Source organism: Triticum aestivum, chromosome 1D (genome assembly GCF_018294505.1).
Source record: "Triticum aestivum cultivar Chinese Spring chromosome 1D, IWGSC CS RefSeq v2.1, whole genome shotgun sequence".
In the NCBI taxonomy this organism is placed as follows: Eukaryota; Viridiplantae; Streptophyta; class Magnoliopsida; order Poales; family Poaceae; genus Triticum; species Triticum aestivum.
Window position 1 is genome coordinate 44489217 of NC_057796.1, and position 16748 is coordinate 44505964.

A 16748-nucleotide genomic window follows, 5' to 3' on the forward strand; every position below is an offset into this window, starting at 1 on the left:
CACCAACACGAATTCCAGTGTAAGGTACACATGAAAAAAACTTTGCTGCAGTATAGGGCAATGTAGGTAGCATGAACCATGGGGAAATTACATGAAAAAAACTTTGCTGTAGTACACATGAAAAAATCTTTGCTGCGATACAGGGCAATGTAACTAACATGAACTCAGTGGATTACAGAGATACATGCAAGATCAGACGAAGTCATGAATACAAAGACATACCTATCAGCATAAAGAACACAAGTCCTATCAAATGAAGGCATTAATATTGACAATGAAAAGCAGAGCTTGTTACAGTGCTCGTACACATGGACAGTGAAGGAAATGAATAGTCACACTAGTGGATTACAATGATAATAACCAAGGAACTACACGGGATAATCGCACTAAACAGAGTTAAAATCCACTGTAATTCAAGCAAAGCTGAACAAGAATGAAGCTCAAATATCAAGTAATAGAGGTTCAGCAGGAAAATTACACAACTTTGTTTAGAAAAAAAATGAAATTTACACTGAAGTTCTAGGAAAAATTACACTGCAATTCGGAGAATAATTACACTATAATTACATAAATAAAGCATGAAGTTTAAACTGTAATTATGGGGAAAATTACACTGTAATTACATAAATGAAGCATGGAGTTTACACTGTAATTCTAGGAAAATTACACTGTAATTAAAAAAATGAAGCATTGAGATTACACTAAAATCTGGGCTAAATTACACTGCAATTCTAGGGTATATTACACTGCAATTACAAAAAGGAAGCATGGGGATTGCAATGAAATTCTTGAAAAATAGCTTTATCAAACCCTCTATCATCACTAGAAAGATCCTGAAAAATAATTCAGTCAACAAACAAAAAAAAAAAATAAACTGAAAGAAAGAATAAAAACGAAAATGAAAGTAGAGAACAAGACAGAAATAACTACCAAAGACATAGCATTAGAACCATCTTCCGCAAAGTCATTAGGCACAAAAGGATCATTCCAAGAATCAGCACTCATGATAGAAGAAACTACCGAAACATCCTTGTGAGAGACTTTCCGTAGTCTCCCCATTGACCTAAACCTAACAAAACAGAATACATGACACACGAAAAAAAGAAATTAAAGAAAGTTGAAAATTATAGAGTAATGGGGCTCAATTACAAGGGAAATCTCACAACAAATACACTGAAAGGCAGCAATCAGGGGAATTATAGAATAATGGGGCATATTAATACAGTGCAAGAATCACTTAAAATACAGTGTAAAAACCAACCTAAATACAGTGAAGCTCTAAGTCAAAATACACAATAATTAGGGCAACTTACAATGAAAAGGTAGAGGAAGTACACTGCCAAAAACTGAAGATAAATTATATAGTAAGAATGGGGGATATTACAGTGCAAAACCGCATGAATGCATGCAAAACATCTGAGAAAAATTACAATGTAAATAACAAAGAAACTGGCGCAGTATTACACTGAAAAATATACACTGCAATTTACACTGAAAGAAGCATGAGAATTACACTGTAACGGGGGAAAATATTACACAATAACTCTAGGGAAAATTACACAGTAACTACAAAATAAAGAAGCACGAAAAAAACAATGTAATTACGGTATATTACACTGTAATTGCAGGCTAACCTACAGTGTGATTCTACAACACATGAGAATTACACTGTAATGGGGGAAAATATTACACAGTAATTCTAGGACAAATTACACAGTAACTACAAATAAAGAAGCACAAAAAACACACGGTAATCACGGTATATTGCACTGTAATTGCAGGGTAACCTACAGTGTAATTCTACGACATGTTACACAGTAATTATAGCAAAATTTACACTGAAGAAAGAAGCATCAGGATTACACTGTAATTAGGGGGGAACTACACAGTACTACTAGGACAAATTACAGAGTAACAACAAATAAAGAAGCATCAGGATACACTGTAAATGCACTGCAATTATGGGGCAAGTTACACTGTGATTATGAGTTAAATTACACAGTAATTCTGGATGGGGATACACTGCAATTCTAGGGGTAAGTTACACTTCAAGTCTGGAGTAAAAATACACCGTAAAGAAGCATGAAATTCAGAGAGATTCCTGGACTAACACTATAACAACACTGCAGCCTAGTACACACAAATTCAGAGAGATTCAGGTACCGGGTGAAATGAACACCTACATCTAACAAAAAAATTCATACTGAATTCCAGGGACTACAACAGCAAACATCAGCAGCTAATAGCAACTACAAGTAAACTGCAGAAGCAGGCAGAAACCCATGCTAGACCATCTGCAACTACATCTAACGACAAAGGAACAGACACCCAGGCCAGCAGAAATAAAATTGATAGGGCGAATCCACCGCTGCAACTATAACTTCGCCTACCTCTACATCTACATCAGAATAAACAACCTACGCCTACCTCTACATCTACAAGCAGGGGAGAAAAGGACCACAACAAGCAGATGGATTAGAACTCCCCACATACAACAAGCTCCTACACAACTCAGGCGGGCAGAAGGATGGGAAATGGAGCGCTAGGCATGGCGGACTAGAAACAGACACGGCAGCAACATGCACCTACCACGGATCCACGGACAACACCAATAACAGATGAACCACGGATCCAAAACTTACCTAGATCCGGAACTACACAGCCACAACACAGGGAAACGCGAGAGACAAGGACAACCAACCGCGGCAGCGGGGATCGAAGAGAAAAGGGAGGAGAAATCGAAATCGGGCGGTGGAATAGCCCGGAATCGCCATGAACATAAGAAATCGCTTCCTCTCCTCCGCCGCTCGAGCTCCTTCCCTTCTCCTTGCCTTATCAAAACAGAACCCCCCAAATGAAAGTGGAGAAAGTGCCGGGCCGGGGGCGGTAACGGGCTGAGACAGGAAAACCAAACCCGAGAAACCAACACGAATCAACCCGAACAAATGGAACGCCAGCACGAAGAAAAAAGAAATCAACACGAATCTCTGTGCGAGAATGGACGGACACGGATTTGATTGATGACGAATTGAAAAACACTCGACTGTAAAATAGCAAATCCGAAAAACTATGGTAGGTGAGACGAAAATTAACCAACGGAGACTACTAACTGAGACATTAGGAGTAGAGATATTCAATTATTTTTTTAAGAAAAAAGCATGTAAGTAAAAAATGTTCGTGCAATTGTAAAAGTGACCAATCATATCTTAAAAATGTCCTTTTTCTGTAAATGTATTCATGCTTTTAAGAAAAAATATTGTCTAACTGATAAAGGTAATCACATATTTACATAGAATGTTCTTCTAATATTAAAAATATACAGCTATTTTTTAAGATCATGTATTGATACATAAATATAAAACATGTTAATGTAATTTTTAAAGTAAACTAAGGAAGTGAAATATAAATAACAAAGGAAAAAAATAAAAAATAAAAAAAATGAAAACCCAAGAAAAAGTAAAAATAAAAACCTTAATATGAAAATCCAAGAAATCATAATTTTTAAAATTGTTCGTATTTACCAAAATTTGTTGAGAAAATTGAAAATATTTTATTTTTTCATAAAAATCACAATTTAGAAGATTGTTTGGATTTTTGCAACAACAACGTAACGAAGCACGCCCAACCCCTCTATTAAAATGTTTTGTTATTGTAGATGGATGCAACTACATTTCTAGTCTTCTACTCCGTCTCATCAGATTGTAAACTCATGCTTAATCTCCTCGAGGTGTTCCTATAGTATTTCATCGAGGACTTGTAGAGTTGTGCCGGTGCCCTTCATATTGTGCATTAACTTGCTTAGTTATTTTGTTTGCCAAAAAAATGGTCGTTGTCATCTTTGTACTAACGTAAAAGTGCGGGCTCGGGCACATATATGTGGTAAACTAAGATTCCTTGTTGAGTTGATGTTTTTTTTGGTTGCTTTCTCATGGAAACAGTTTAACTAAAAATATTTGATCATCGGGGGTGGAAGGGAAGGGAGAAGTGTTAGTTCTCCAGTGCTAATGAAACCATGGATCAACTTGTCATTCTTTTCACCACGTGACACATGTGGTAAGCAATTCAAACAATTAAAAAAAAAGCGTTCTATTCAGTGTGTAACATATAATATAGGATTGACACTATACGTGTACTATATCACACGATGGAAAAAATGAAATATATTGATCTTCATTTTTTTAGAACTCTTCTTATCACCACTTTTCTATAGCCTTTAATTATCTATCATCAGTTTTTCTGTAGGGAAGTTATTTATCAACCATTTTTCAGCAACCTTTTTTAGGCAAAAAAATGTTATTTATCATCAGTTTTTCAGCAACTGTTTTTGAAACAATCTCACGAATCTTTATTAACTCGACCCAATGTTTACATGATATGAAGGTAGCACGAGGAAGCCCGGGTATATCCAACTTACTTTTTGCTGATGATAGTCTCCTATTCTTCAAGGCTACCGATGAGCAAGCAGTACGGGTCAAAGAGACGTTGGTTCTGTTCCAAAAATGCACAGGTCAACTCTTGAGCAAGAGTAAATGTTCCCTACTGTTCGGTGAAGTGTCCAGTGAACATGAGAGGGAGGCGATCAAGAGGAGACTAGGTGTGGAGTCAGCTACGTTTGAGAGCAAATACCTAGGGCTACCCACACCAGAAGGAAGGATGAAAGATGAGATGTTCCAGCCGATAATGGATAGATTTGGGAAGAGATGCAATGACTGGAACGAGAGATTTATGTCCAAAGCAGCAAAGGAAGTTCATGTTAAGTCGGTTGCTCAAGGACTGCCAACTTTTGTTATGGGGGTGTTTAAACTGAATCAAAGCTTCTGTGATAGCTATGAGAAAATCATAAGGGATTTCTGGTGGGGGGATAAAGATGATCACCGGAAAGTGCATTGGATGGCGTGGGAGAATATGACTAAACCAAAAAGAGATGGGGGTATAGGTTTCAGAGATATGCATCTATTTACCAAGCACTTTTAGCGAGACAGGGATGGAGACTACTACAAAACCCAGACAGTCTATGCGCCAGAGTACTTAAGTCTAAGTACTATCCCAACGGAGAACTTGTGGACACGGTCTTTGCCTCAGATGCCTCCCCTGCCTGGCGTGGGATCGAATTTGGCTTGGAGCTGTTAAAAAAAGGACTGATTTGGCGCGTTGGAAACGGAAGGAAAATACAAATTGTAAGAGACCAGTGGATCCCAAGGAGTTCTGGACTCAAAACTGCTAGCTACATTCGGAGATCAAGGTTAAGATGGGTCAACCAACTGATACTACCAGATTCCAGAGAGTGGAATACAGACCTCATCAGACAAATCTTTCACTCCTTCGATGCAGACGAAATTTGTAAGATTCGGATCCCGGCGAGAGAAGTGGAAGATTGTATAGCCTGGCACTATGAAAAGACAGGGGTGTTCATTGTAAAAAGCGCTTACAAACTTGCAGACATGCTGGAAAGAAACGGTACAGAGGGCCCATCAAGCTCAACTAGTGAACCAGGAGATAGAAGTGTTTGGGATGTGATCTGGAAAGCGAAGATCCCGGAAAGAATTAAGATATTTGGGTGGAGGGTTGCCACTCAGTCTCTTGCAACCAAACACAACACACACAGAAGAACAATTGTGCCTGAGGATATATGCGACATTTGTGGAACTGAACCAGAAGATGAGTTCCACGCTGTTATTTCATGCACTCGCAGCAAGGCGTTGCGGAATGGCATGAGGTCAGCCTGGGATCTGCCAAAAGAGCAAGACTTTAGTAAAACTGGGAAAGACTGGTTGCAATGTCTGCTCATCCCACTTCCAGATCATGTCAGGAATAGAACACTAATGATTCTATGGAAAGCTTGGCAACTTAGGAATAATGTTATACATGGAGATGGAAAGGATACAGTGACAGGGGCCATGAGACAACTGGTAAAGTTGGATGAAGACCTGGATGTAGCCGCAAATGGCGATGAGAAAACAGGAGGCAAAGGTAGTCTGTCAGTGTATGTAGAGAGAATATGCAAACCAGCCGTGTCTGGAACAAACCAATGGACACCCCCACCAAGGCAGTCAGCAAAGCTGAACTCCGATGCAGCATTTTTACCAGAGTTTGCAAGAGCTTGGGGTGGAGCAGTCGCCCGGGATCACAAAGGAACCCCATTCCTATCTGTGGGCTGCCAACTACATCAGTGTAGGACGGTGGAGGAAGCAGAAGCCTCGGCTGTTCTACTGGGTCTAGATGAAATGAGCAAGTATTTTGATGGGCATCTAATTGTAGAGACAGACTGTGCTACTGTAGGGCATGAACTACAAAGAGAAGGAAGGAGCAGATCGCCCTGGTGTGGAGTAATAACAGACATAAAGGAACGGATGAGACACTTTGCCAGCGTGCAGATTAGCATTGTTAAGAGGAATCATAACAAGCTAGCACATGAGATTGCAGCGACGGCTAGAGAATATGGAAACCACTTCTTCCTAGCTGAAGTGCATGACAACGTTAGACAAAGAATGTTGTCGGAATGTAACAACACCAACGCATGATTGTATGCTTTGGTTCTAAAAAAAATGTTTACATGTACGAAAGCGAGATCATCGGGGTGTCTAACCAAACATGGCAGCCCACCCCTAAAATTAAAACATGCTTCGTTAAACAGTGAGCCTCGAAATTCAAGCTCCTAAACTCATGAAAAAAAATTACATCTAATGAAAGAACTACTATAGTCTATGAATTCATGTAAGATAGATCCATAGTTGGCCAAGCTCTTCTGTTTGATGTCATCCACCACAACCTTACAATCTGAAGCAACATGAATACTTTGAAGGTTGAGGTCTTCGGCTAGGGCTAGTGCCTCCCGAATCGCCAAAGCTTCTAGGGCTGGAGGATCGATGATACCCTTTAAAATGATAGCTGATACCCCCTGAAAAACACCACTGTGATCGCGACATATAGCAGCGACAACTCCACGCCCCTGCAGGTTGCGAGCAACATAAGCATCAATATTTATCTTAAAGGACATGTCAGGCGGCTGAATCCAGTGTGCATATAGATCTGCAAGATAGGATTGGATGAACTGGTTTGTACATAGCGGGCTCTGAAAGACATCCTCATATATGGCCTTTCTTCTTGCTGGCCACATGAAAGATTGAAATCCTTCTGAGATAGTTCATCATGCATCGCAAAGAGCCAATTCTTTGCATCAGTGTCCCGGTTTAGACTCAACTGCTCCACCAGAACACCATCAGATAGAGACAATATGCAGCTGGACATAGTAGACTTCAACAAAGCGTGCCTCCATGAGTCTTCCCCTCCACATAGAGCACACAAGTGCGTGTTTGACATATGGCGATGGTGCAGCAGATCCGCCGTCGGCATTGAATGCCATGCTAAGCGCCACAAAAAGATGGAGAGCAACTAGTTAACGAGCGCTCCTTCGGGAGCCTCGCAACGATCAGCGCCATTTGGTGCGCTCTTAAGCCATTCGCCACGCTCCCTCCAGATTTTATTTTTTTTATTTTTCCACACGCGTTTTTGGCTTTTTAAACGGGTTATTTCGACGTTTTGGTTTTCCCGGTCTTCCTTAGCTTTTCGATCAAAAAAATTTAAATTTTTTTTGTGCGAAAAAACGCGTTTTTTTTTCTTTCGCGAGAGTCACGGTTTTTTCTTCCGCGAGAGTCACGGCTGTGCCTTTCGGAAACGAAAAAAACACGTTTTTTATTTTTTTTTCTTTCGCGAGAGCCACGGTTTTGCTTCCGCCGCCGCCGCCGCCTTAGGTTGACCCATATAAAGAATAGTCAATGTCTTCGTTGGCTCGGTAGGTATTTCAGGTCGACCCAATTTTTTTGCTTTCGCGAGAGTCACGGCCGTGCCTCTCGGAAACGAAAAAAAAACATGTTTTCTGTTTTTTTTTTCTTCCATGAGAGTCACGGTTTTGCTTCCACGAGAGGCACAATTGTGATTTCGCGAGAGGCACGAGCGTGCCTCTTTCATAAAGGAAAAAAACCCATGCTCCCGGTTCGGTTTTCTCGTCCGGTTTTTTTGTCTGGTTTTTTCATGAAAAAAAAAGTTCATCAAAACCTATCAACATGGGATCTAGTTTTGAAGATCTCGACGTGAGGAATCCAACGGTGAAAACGGTTCGAGATTTGGACGCACGGTTTAAGAGATAAAACATTTTGAATAAACGGATCTACGAAAAAAGGGAAAACTCCCGGGTTGCGACAAGTGGCGCGCTGCATGTGCGCCACTTGTCGCGACCTGGTAAGGTGAAGTGTTCTTTGCAATGAATACTCCTTAATTAGTGATTTCGGAAAAGATGAGTGGAGCTTGATAGTGTTATTTTGTGGGCTGTTCTGTTTGGCATGGGCAATTACGGGCTTGGGCTTTGTTCATTGGGTCGATCTTTGGTGTACTAGAAGAGAGATGGGCTCACGGGGGGATCTGCAGTAGGCGCCATCGCATCGATGGAAACTAGACCGGGGCGCCGCCTCAGCTCGCCGCCGCCGCCGCCCCAGGTTGACCCATATAAAGAATAGTCAATGTCTTCGTTGGCTCGGTAGGTATTTCAGGTCGACCCAATTTTTTTTACTTTACATTGCCTTGTGGATAAATGAGGTGTTAAAATTAAGCATGATTTATAATGGAACCCAATAGCTAGTAAGATTACTAATATGTGGTTAACAGAAATGATAGAATATAAGCAAAGCTAAGTATGCATCGCACACTGTATTTTCCACTTGGGGTTACAAATAAGTAGCACTACAAGTGTGTGTGAGAGAGAGAGGGGAATACATGGTCACAACGAGTACCAGTGATCCATCTAAGGAGGGGGCACAACAGATGTCTAACAAGAAAAAAAAATCAAAACATCTACTTGTGGTTTTATACGTGCGCATCTTGCTCAAACATATAAGACGTTTTTGTTGTTGATATACTCGAGCGTTCGCCAGAAATTATACGACAGACTATGTCGTAAAATGGGGTCCTACGGCAACACCAATGCGACGAAGATTGCAGCTGATGTGAGATATAAGACTATAGGATGAGCCGGCCCGGCTGACCCAGCGGGTCACCCGGTGCCGGCCCTGTTGATCCAAATCTAGTTTGAGACCGACCCACATGACCCATTGGCCTCGAATTTTTGGGTTGGGTTAGCGATCCGGCGGGCCGACCTGTCCCATTCCCATCCCGAACTATAGCCTATGAACTTATATAAGACAGATCCATAGCTGGCGAAGTTCTTCTGTTTGATGTCATCCACCATAACCTTATGACCTCAAGCAACATGAATACTTTGAAGGTTGAGGTCTTCGGCGAGGGCTAGTGCCTCCCGAATCGCCAAAGCTTCTATGGCCGGAGGATCAATGATACCCTTGAAAACGATAGCTGATGCCCCCTGAAAACACCATTGTGATCGCGACATATAGCAACGGCAACTCCACGTCACTAGTCACGAGCAACAGAAGCATCAACATTTATCTTGAAAGACATGTCAAGTGGCTGAATCCAGCGTGTTGGTCGGACCACTGGTTGTCTCACCGTGTTATTACTTGGCTTGTCAGTGGCATATAGATCTGCAATATAAGATTGGATGGACTAGTTTGTAGATAACGGGCTTTGAAAGACATCCTCGTGTATGGCCTTTCTCCTTGCTCACCACACGACCCCGAATGTGACTACCATAAGTTTGAAATCCTTCTGAGAAAGTTCATCATGCATCGCAAAGAGCCAATTCTTTGCATCGGTGTCCCGGTTTAAACTCAACTGCTCCACCAGAACACACTCCACGAGATGCCGACCTCATCAGCGCCCTCCCCGACGACATCCTCCTCCTGGTGCTGGTGCGCCTACGCTGCGTCCTCGCCGCCGCGCGCACCAGCCTCCTCGCGCGCCGGTGGCGCGGCCTCTGGACCCGCCTCCCGGATCTCGCCTTCCACCGCGTCGCGCCCGCCACGGTCGAGTCGGCGCTCGCCCGCTTCGCTGCTCCCCCCGCGGTGTCCCTCATCGCCATCCGTCTCCGGTTTGGACACACCGCCGCCCAAGCCAACTCGTTGCTGCGCGCCGCCGCTGCAGTCTCGCCGGCGGAGCTAGTCTACAACTACCCGGGGTCTCGCCAGGACCGTTACAGCCACATTGAGCTGCCTTGCTTCCACCGCACCACCTTGATCGAGCTGGAGACCTTGATCGGCGTCAAGCCGCCGACGGCCGGCGAGTTCGCCGTGCTCGAGAGGCTGTCCCTCAACGCCAACATCGTCGACCTTGGCGCCTTGCTCAATCGCTGCCCGCGCCTGCGCGTGCTTAGCGCAACCTTCTGGACCACTGAGCTCCTCACGCTGCAGTCGGTCCGCGAGCTCCCCGCCCTCGAGAGGCTGACCCTTAACGGCAACATTGCCGACCTTGGCACCTTCCTCAACCGCTGCCCGCGACTGCGCTTGATCAGCATCACACTCCGCAGCGTCACCCCTGACTCGCTCGAAGCGGCGCTAGCCACAATCGCCACGGTGGCGGCGCACGACAGTGCGGTGTCCCTCCTCGGCATCAGCATCCCCAGTGCATACAGCGATGACACCGTCCTTCTCCGTGCCGCGGCGAGGCTGTCACCGCAAGAGTTCGCCTTCATGCGCCTGCTTGATGCACAAGGCACGCAATACACCAGTGCCGACCTGCCGTGCTTCCCCCGCACCACCTCCATCAAGATTGCCGTGCATAACATCTGCTTCACACGGCTGCTGGACGGCGAGTCTCCGAGCTCGAGAGGCTGTCCCTCAAAGGATGCATCATCAACGACCTAGGCACCTTGCTCTCCCGCTGCCCGCGCCTGCGTGTGCTCAAGGTGAAGACAGCTATGTCCAGACATGACATCAAAGTCCACTCAGCGTCGCTGCAGGAGCTTGTTTTTGGCCCCCATACGGAATGTCGTGGCATCGAGATCGTAACTCCCATGCTTAAGCTATTGAAAATGGAAGTCCAGGCCGACAAGGACATCCGGGTGTTCATCTCCGCGCCATTGCTGGAGATGGTCTCGTGGCGGCGCTCATACACAGGTTCGCCCATTGTGTTTGGTGTTTGGCACCTTCGAAATCTGAGCTTAGAGAGACGGCAGTTTCTCAGAGACAAGCACCTTCAAAATCCGAGCTCAGATGGACAGCGGATGCTCGCAAACAAGCACCTTCAAAATCTGTTTGAGAGAGAGGGGGTGCTCACATACAACCATATCCTCCATGGACATGTGTGCCTCGGTACATCTCCTTGTCCTACTCAATTTACTGGATTTGCCGACTAAATTGTTTTTATGCATGACATCCTGCCATATTGTTTTTCAGGACTCCTCAGATGCAGAACTGGACTTTGCACAAGAAATACGGAATATTCTGGTTACTGACTTCTCTGTTTTGAACCTAAGCCTCGGAACAATGGGTCACGTGTATGGAGCAGCTTTTGTTGCAGCTCTTTAGCGTGCTCCACGTTCATAGTGCTATGAAAATACTTAAGATCAACCTATTGATGTCGAAGAAATCAGAGGTAATTCTTTGATTAAGGTCTGGAGTGTGGAGCTAGTATAAATGGAAAATAAGACATTGTACTACTCTTCATTTGCTGTAGGTGACACAAGCATGCTCAGAGAATTGTCCTTGTGATTCCCCAAAAATTTGGAGAAGCCAAAGTATCTGCATGACTCATCTGGAAGAAGTGGAGATCAAGGGCATAAAAGGAGAGGATCATGAGTTTGATGCCTTGAAATTGATCCTCAGATGCGCGCTGTTGCTTAAAAGGATGACCGTGGGGCTGGAAATTAGTGTAAAATCATATCGCTATTGCACCAAGGAAATCAACAACATCTCATTGGAGTATCCGTCCGTGGATTTCCATGTGTATCGCTCCGGTACACTGGTGCTCCATGCACGTTCATCATGCACCTAGATGCAGCAGGGAAATGTGACCAAATTATATGGCTACGGCCTACGCAGGTTGCGCTACGAATCTCTACGGCGGCATCCTTGGGGCATACTTGAGTGAATTTCCATGCTTACCTTCTACTCCCTCCGTTCCTAAATATAAGTCTTTGTAGAGATTCCACTAGGTGGACTACATACGGAGCAAAATGAATGAATCTACACTTAAAATGCATCCGTATGTGGTTCATAGTGGAAGCTCTACAAAGACTTACATTTAGGAACGGAGGGAGTAGTAGACTGGTTCAAATCTTCAAAGATGCAGAGTATTTCTACTCTTTTTTTCCATGTGTCGTACTTACATTTTGCAGAGTCAAAACCAAACATATTCATGATTAGTTACTGACTAACTGAAGTTGACAGACAATGCCTGCTGATGGGCACCAGGCATAGTTTCTCCCTGCATATATTCATGAACTGTCATTGACCAACTGAAGTTGGTTTTGCACTATTGCCCTGTTTCCCGACAGTCCGGGATTTGGTAGTCAGTTTTTAGTAGCGATTTGCTATCCGTTATCCTGGGCGAGCATTCTCAAGTCTACAAAATCTAACTACAAAAACAGCCGCACCGTGGCTGTCATCAGTGGCGGAGCCAGCGCCTGCCCGGGCTCGCTCGCTAAGCACCAGCTACGATGGCCCCATTACAGCGGAAAAAAAATCATCGCCGCATCGTGTTTTACCCGGGCAGCTGGGCCGGTTATCGCTGGTTAATTAGCTAATAATGGGCTTCTTTAAAGTTCGGTGAGACAAGTCTTCCCTGGCGTTGGATTACTCAAGTCAAATGAGAACTAGGCCTACTGGCTACTGGGCTACTGGCCTAGCAAGCAGTCTATTCGGTTGTTGCCTCCCAGACGAGAAGAACCACACGATCGCTGGATCGCTCCATCTCCCAACGATGTAGCTTTTCTTTTATTTTTTTGAGAAAACCCCACGATGTAGGTGTTCAGCTGTTCCAGACAGCGGCACCCTAGCTAGGTCGATCGGAGATAGACCGACGGCGGCGGCGAGTGAAGGCTCGCCTTGGTTGGGCGCGTGGCCGGCGGTGTACTGAGCTGGAGCGGATCCATCCCAGGATTGACTTGCATCATCGACCGGCGGCTACTTGTTCACTCCTCGGTGATTAGGTGAGATTGCTAACTAATTTGAAGTTTAAATGACTTATTAGGGTTTAAATTTTGATGTTAGAGCGTGGGGTCTTGGTCATCAGGTTATACATTACTCTGTAAACAATGTAAATTAGAGATCTAAAATATCTTACATTTATCAACGGATCGAGTAGTTCACTTTGAAATTACATTTGTATGACTATTATGTTCATCATTTTACTTCATTATTATTAATGTAGATTTGTGATAAATGATTTCAGTGCTGTTTTATATGTTGTGTATCTGAACCAACATATTTTTGCTGGTTGAAATTTTCGGAAACCGACTAATTACCGAATATTTCCTCCGACCATAATTTTTGTTTGCTACACACGTTCAGGTAGTGTCAAATAGAACCCATATGCATATTGTAACACAACATAGCGCCTAGCTCGGTGAAAGTGCTTTCGAGGTCATGGGATCAACTACCAATCTTGCCAGCTTGATTTTGATTTTAACGTTGTTAGCGTTTTAAAAAATATGGCCGCAATGGTTTAGGGACGACTCAAACCCCATTTAAATACTTTTAGGTAAAAGCTCCAAAAAAAATTCAAAAACCGGTTCTTGCAACCCCTACCGGGAAAACCGGTAGCAAGAAAAAAAATTGACCCGAACACCTGATTTCAATTCTCAAATTAGACACTTAGATTTAAACTTGCCCAGGCTTCACAAAATTCCTGGCTCCGCCCCTGGCTGTCATTATTGCAAACTGAACCTGGAACAGGCTCAACCATACCAGCCGAATGCAACTGGTAACATTTCAAGCCGTCTCTGTGAGTAAAAGCAAAATCTCGGAAGCTCACCAAAGTCTGACGACAAAATCAATAGAAATGAATTCCACCACAAAAATGATGTATTTAAGTACGGCTCAGGAGTCCTCATATATTCACGAGGGAGCAATGTGAACCACTGTATTTAGCTGACATGGTCTCAACTCTACTTCAGGAATACACAGCTTTGCACTGATTATTGCAGGCCAATCGTGTATTGCGCATTGCTTAGGTAGAGGCAGGCAAGTGCCAAGTTTGGTAGAGCTTGTGTTCAGAAAAATAAGAACAAAAAAACAGCAACCGGAATACACTGATTGATGATAAGAATTGCAACGAAAGTAGGGGTCAAACAAAACTTTGCTGCTGACACATGTCTTGAAGCCTAAGCAACAAAAGCAGAGTCGAACTAGGCAGTCAAAACCCGCATTAACACGTCCAATCCCAACTTCAATACAAATCTTGGAGTCTTGATTCAGAGGAAAGAATTAAAAAAAATATCTACCAATATGAAGCATTCTTGAGACAAGAAGCATCATGCGACACCGAAATTGAGGATTGTTTTCCATTGATTTGATCCTTCCTTCAGGCGGCCAAGTTCTCTTGTGTTGTGTCAGTCTAGGCAAACACCAAAGGCTTTAGAGGACTTGTACATCCTTTCCTCTTCTTTTACCTTTGGTATGTAAGAAATATGAAACATCACATATTTATTATGTAATCTTCCCACATCCTCTTTGCAATATCGTCTCTTAAAGCATCGCCCGTGTCACACTGATTGTTCAGTGCTGAAACATCATGGCCATGTGCGGCATCCCCACCTTCACGGGTAACGATTGGGATTGTTTGGTTAACTGAAGATCCTTCAGCGTCTCCTTGCCTCTGAATTATGTTATGCAACACCACTGCTGCTGCTGGAATTTTCAGTTGAGTCTCTAAGCGGTAAGATGTCGCAACCTTCAAAACTGGAAATCTCATCTTTAATAGACCTATAGCATTTTTTATATGGCCATACAGTTGTGCATGTCGAAGGTTGAACAACTCCTTGTAGTTTCTTGCACGGCAACTTCTCTGCTCCTGCTCTTCAATATGGTAAGGCACCCCGCTATAAGGAGCAAGAAAGGAAGGAGTGTTCGGATAACCCCCATCTACCAAATAATACTTGCCTCTTGGAACTTGAAATCCAGATTCTATAGCAGAATGCAAGACCTCTGCATCAGGTGCAGAGCCTTCCCAGCCAGAGGACACATGGACAAAATTGAGATCAAAATCACAAGCAAGCATCACATTTTGAGTAATGGATCCTTCTCTATTTCGATATGGAGCCGCTTCCCTATCTGATATTGTCAATGGGACATGAATTCCATCGATTGCTCCTATACAGTTCTGCAAGAGAAAACATCAACTAAGTAATTGAGATGTAACAGAAAATTATACAAGTTATGAAAATACGCAACCTTAAGCTACACACACTTACCTCAAAGTATGGCCCGTAATGCGGATCAGATAATATTTTCCAATGAGTTTTAGTTCCAGGATGCTTCACAAAGTCACCTTTCAGTGAGACGATCGCATCAAAGCATGCCTTGATATGTCTATGGATAGTCTCTCTGCTGCGCTCAAATCTATCACTTAGTTGGTCAAAGTTAGCATTTCGTGAGAGCATGTACACAAACATGCCGATCTGCTCTTCCACAGAAACACCTCTTGTATTCCGCAGGAGATGTTTTGACCTGACATACTGTGAAAATTCACGGAGAACATGAGGTTCAATCCGAAGTTTTGGATAGCCGTGACCTCGGTCATCTTCAAGAACTTCGCATATCCATTCTGCGCCACTGCGATATCGTGCACGTTTTGCCTCGCACCCGGCGGAAGCTAGATATAAAGCTGGCAAAATGAGTAGCATCATCTCATCATCTTCTTCCTCTGAGTCACTGAGATCTTCAGGATCCATTTTGCCAAAAATCACTAGCATTCAGAAAGATTAAAATTTCAAATGAAGAACCGGGAGGCAAATAATATGTCTGCAAAAAGTTAAAAAGAGGTGCTGGACAATAACAATCAAGAAGTAGAGGGGAAAGTAGCATGAATATTAATATTAGCTTGACCAAGGAATTTCCCACAGCAGTAAGTTACTTCATTCGTCATTGAGGAATAGACGAATTTATCGGTAACTGCTTAAGAAAAAGAGCTGGCAGCTCATATTTGGATCTCAAAATTGATGACACAAATGTTGAAGCAGCATTTCATGTTTAAAAATGGAGGCGCTTTGGAAGGTACAGAGTGCGCCGACCCATGTTCTTATTTCTTGGAAGGTAATATGGGAGGTCAATAATATGATGACATAAATGATCCAAGGCGGGGTAAACAGTTGAGATCCCCCAAAGCCATTTTACTAGAAATTCACCAGATAAGTATGGCAAGAAACAGGAACAAATATTAAAAATAAAAACCTCTTCCTGTTATCTAGTTATATATTTAAATTTAGTCTCCCGACGTCAAGAGCAAATCAGGAACCGGAAAGAAATTTTTCCGATACATTTTGTTTGATGGTAGAATCAATCCTTCCTACACGTTTGTGCAGTACTAACAACACCGTGTAATAAATATGTAGTACAAACATATGATACAGCAGATGAGATTACATATCAGGAAAAATCCATCTAACCAAAGTGCATCGAATAATAGATCCCCATGTAATTAGCGAATGTTACCAACACATGAGCCATAAGTAACAACAGGCTAACGGCCGCATCAAGCATTAGTAACACTAGTCCTCTAATCTACAAAAGCATACTCTATCTGTACTAGAGCGGATTGGGGAGGCATCGGGCGCTACCTGAGGGTTGGCGACGGAGCAGAGGCTGCCCAGGCCGTCGCCGGCAAGTAGGAGGGCGCAGGATACG

The 16748-nt window shown here is 43.4% G+C and overlaps 1 protein-coding gene, 1 long non-coding RNA gene and 1 pseudogene across 2 annotated transcripts; 1 reads left to right on the top strand and 2 right to left on the bottom strand.

Annotated features, from left to right (window-relative positions):
* Window positions 1-601: 601 nt before the first annotated feature.
* LOC123180186 (uncharacterized) lies at window positions 602-2864 on the bottom strand. Its single transcript, XR_006490745.1, has 2 exons — window positions 931-2864; window positions 602-833 (listed from the first exon to the last, which is right to left on the bottom strand). It is a non-coding gene; the product is annotated as an uncharacterized lncRNA (long non-coding RNA).
* A 6749-nt stretch (window positions 2865-9613) lies between these two features.
* Window positions 9614-11898, top strand: LOC123157568 (uncharacterized; annotated as a pseudogene).
* A 2243-nt stretch (window positions 11899-14141) lies between these two features.
* LOC123164640 (putative nuclease HARBI1) lies at window positions 14142-16748 on the bottom strand (the record flags this gene model as incomplete). Its single annotated transcript, XM_044582186.1, is given in 3 exon segments — window positions 14142-15225; window positions 15317-15810; window positions 16682-16748. Coding segments are annotated over 2 exon segments (1164 nt in total). The 3' UTR covers window positions 14142-14541.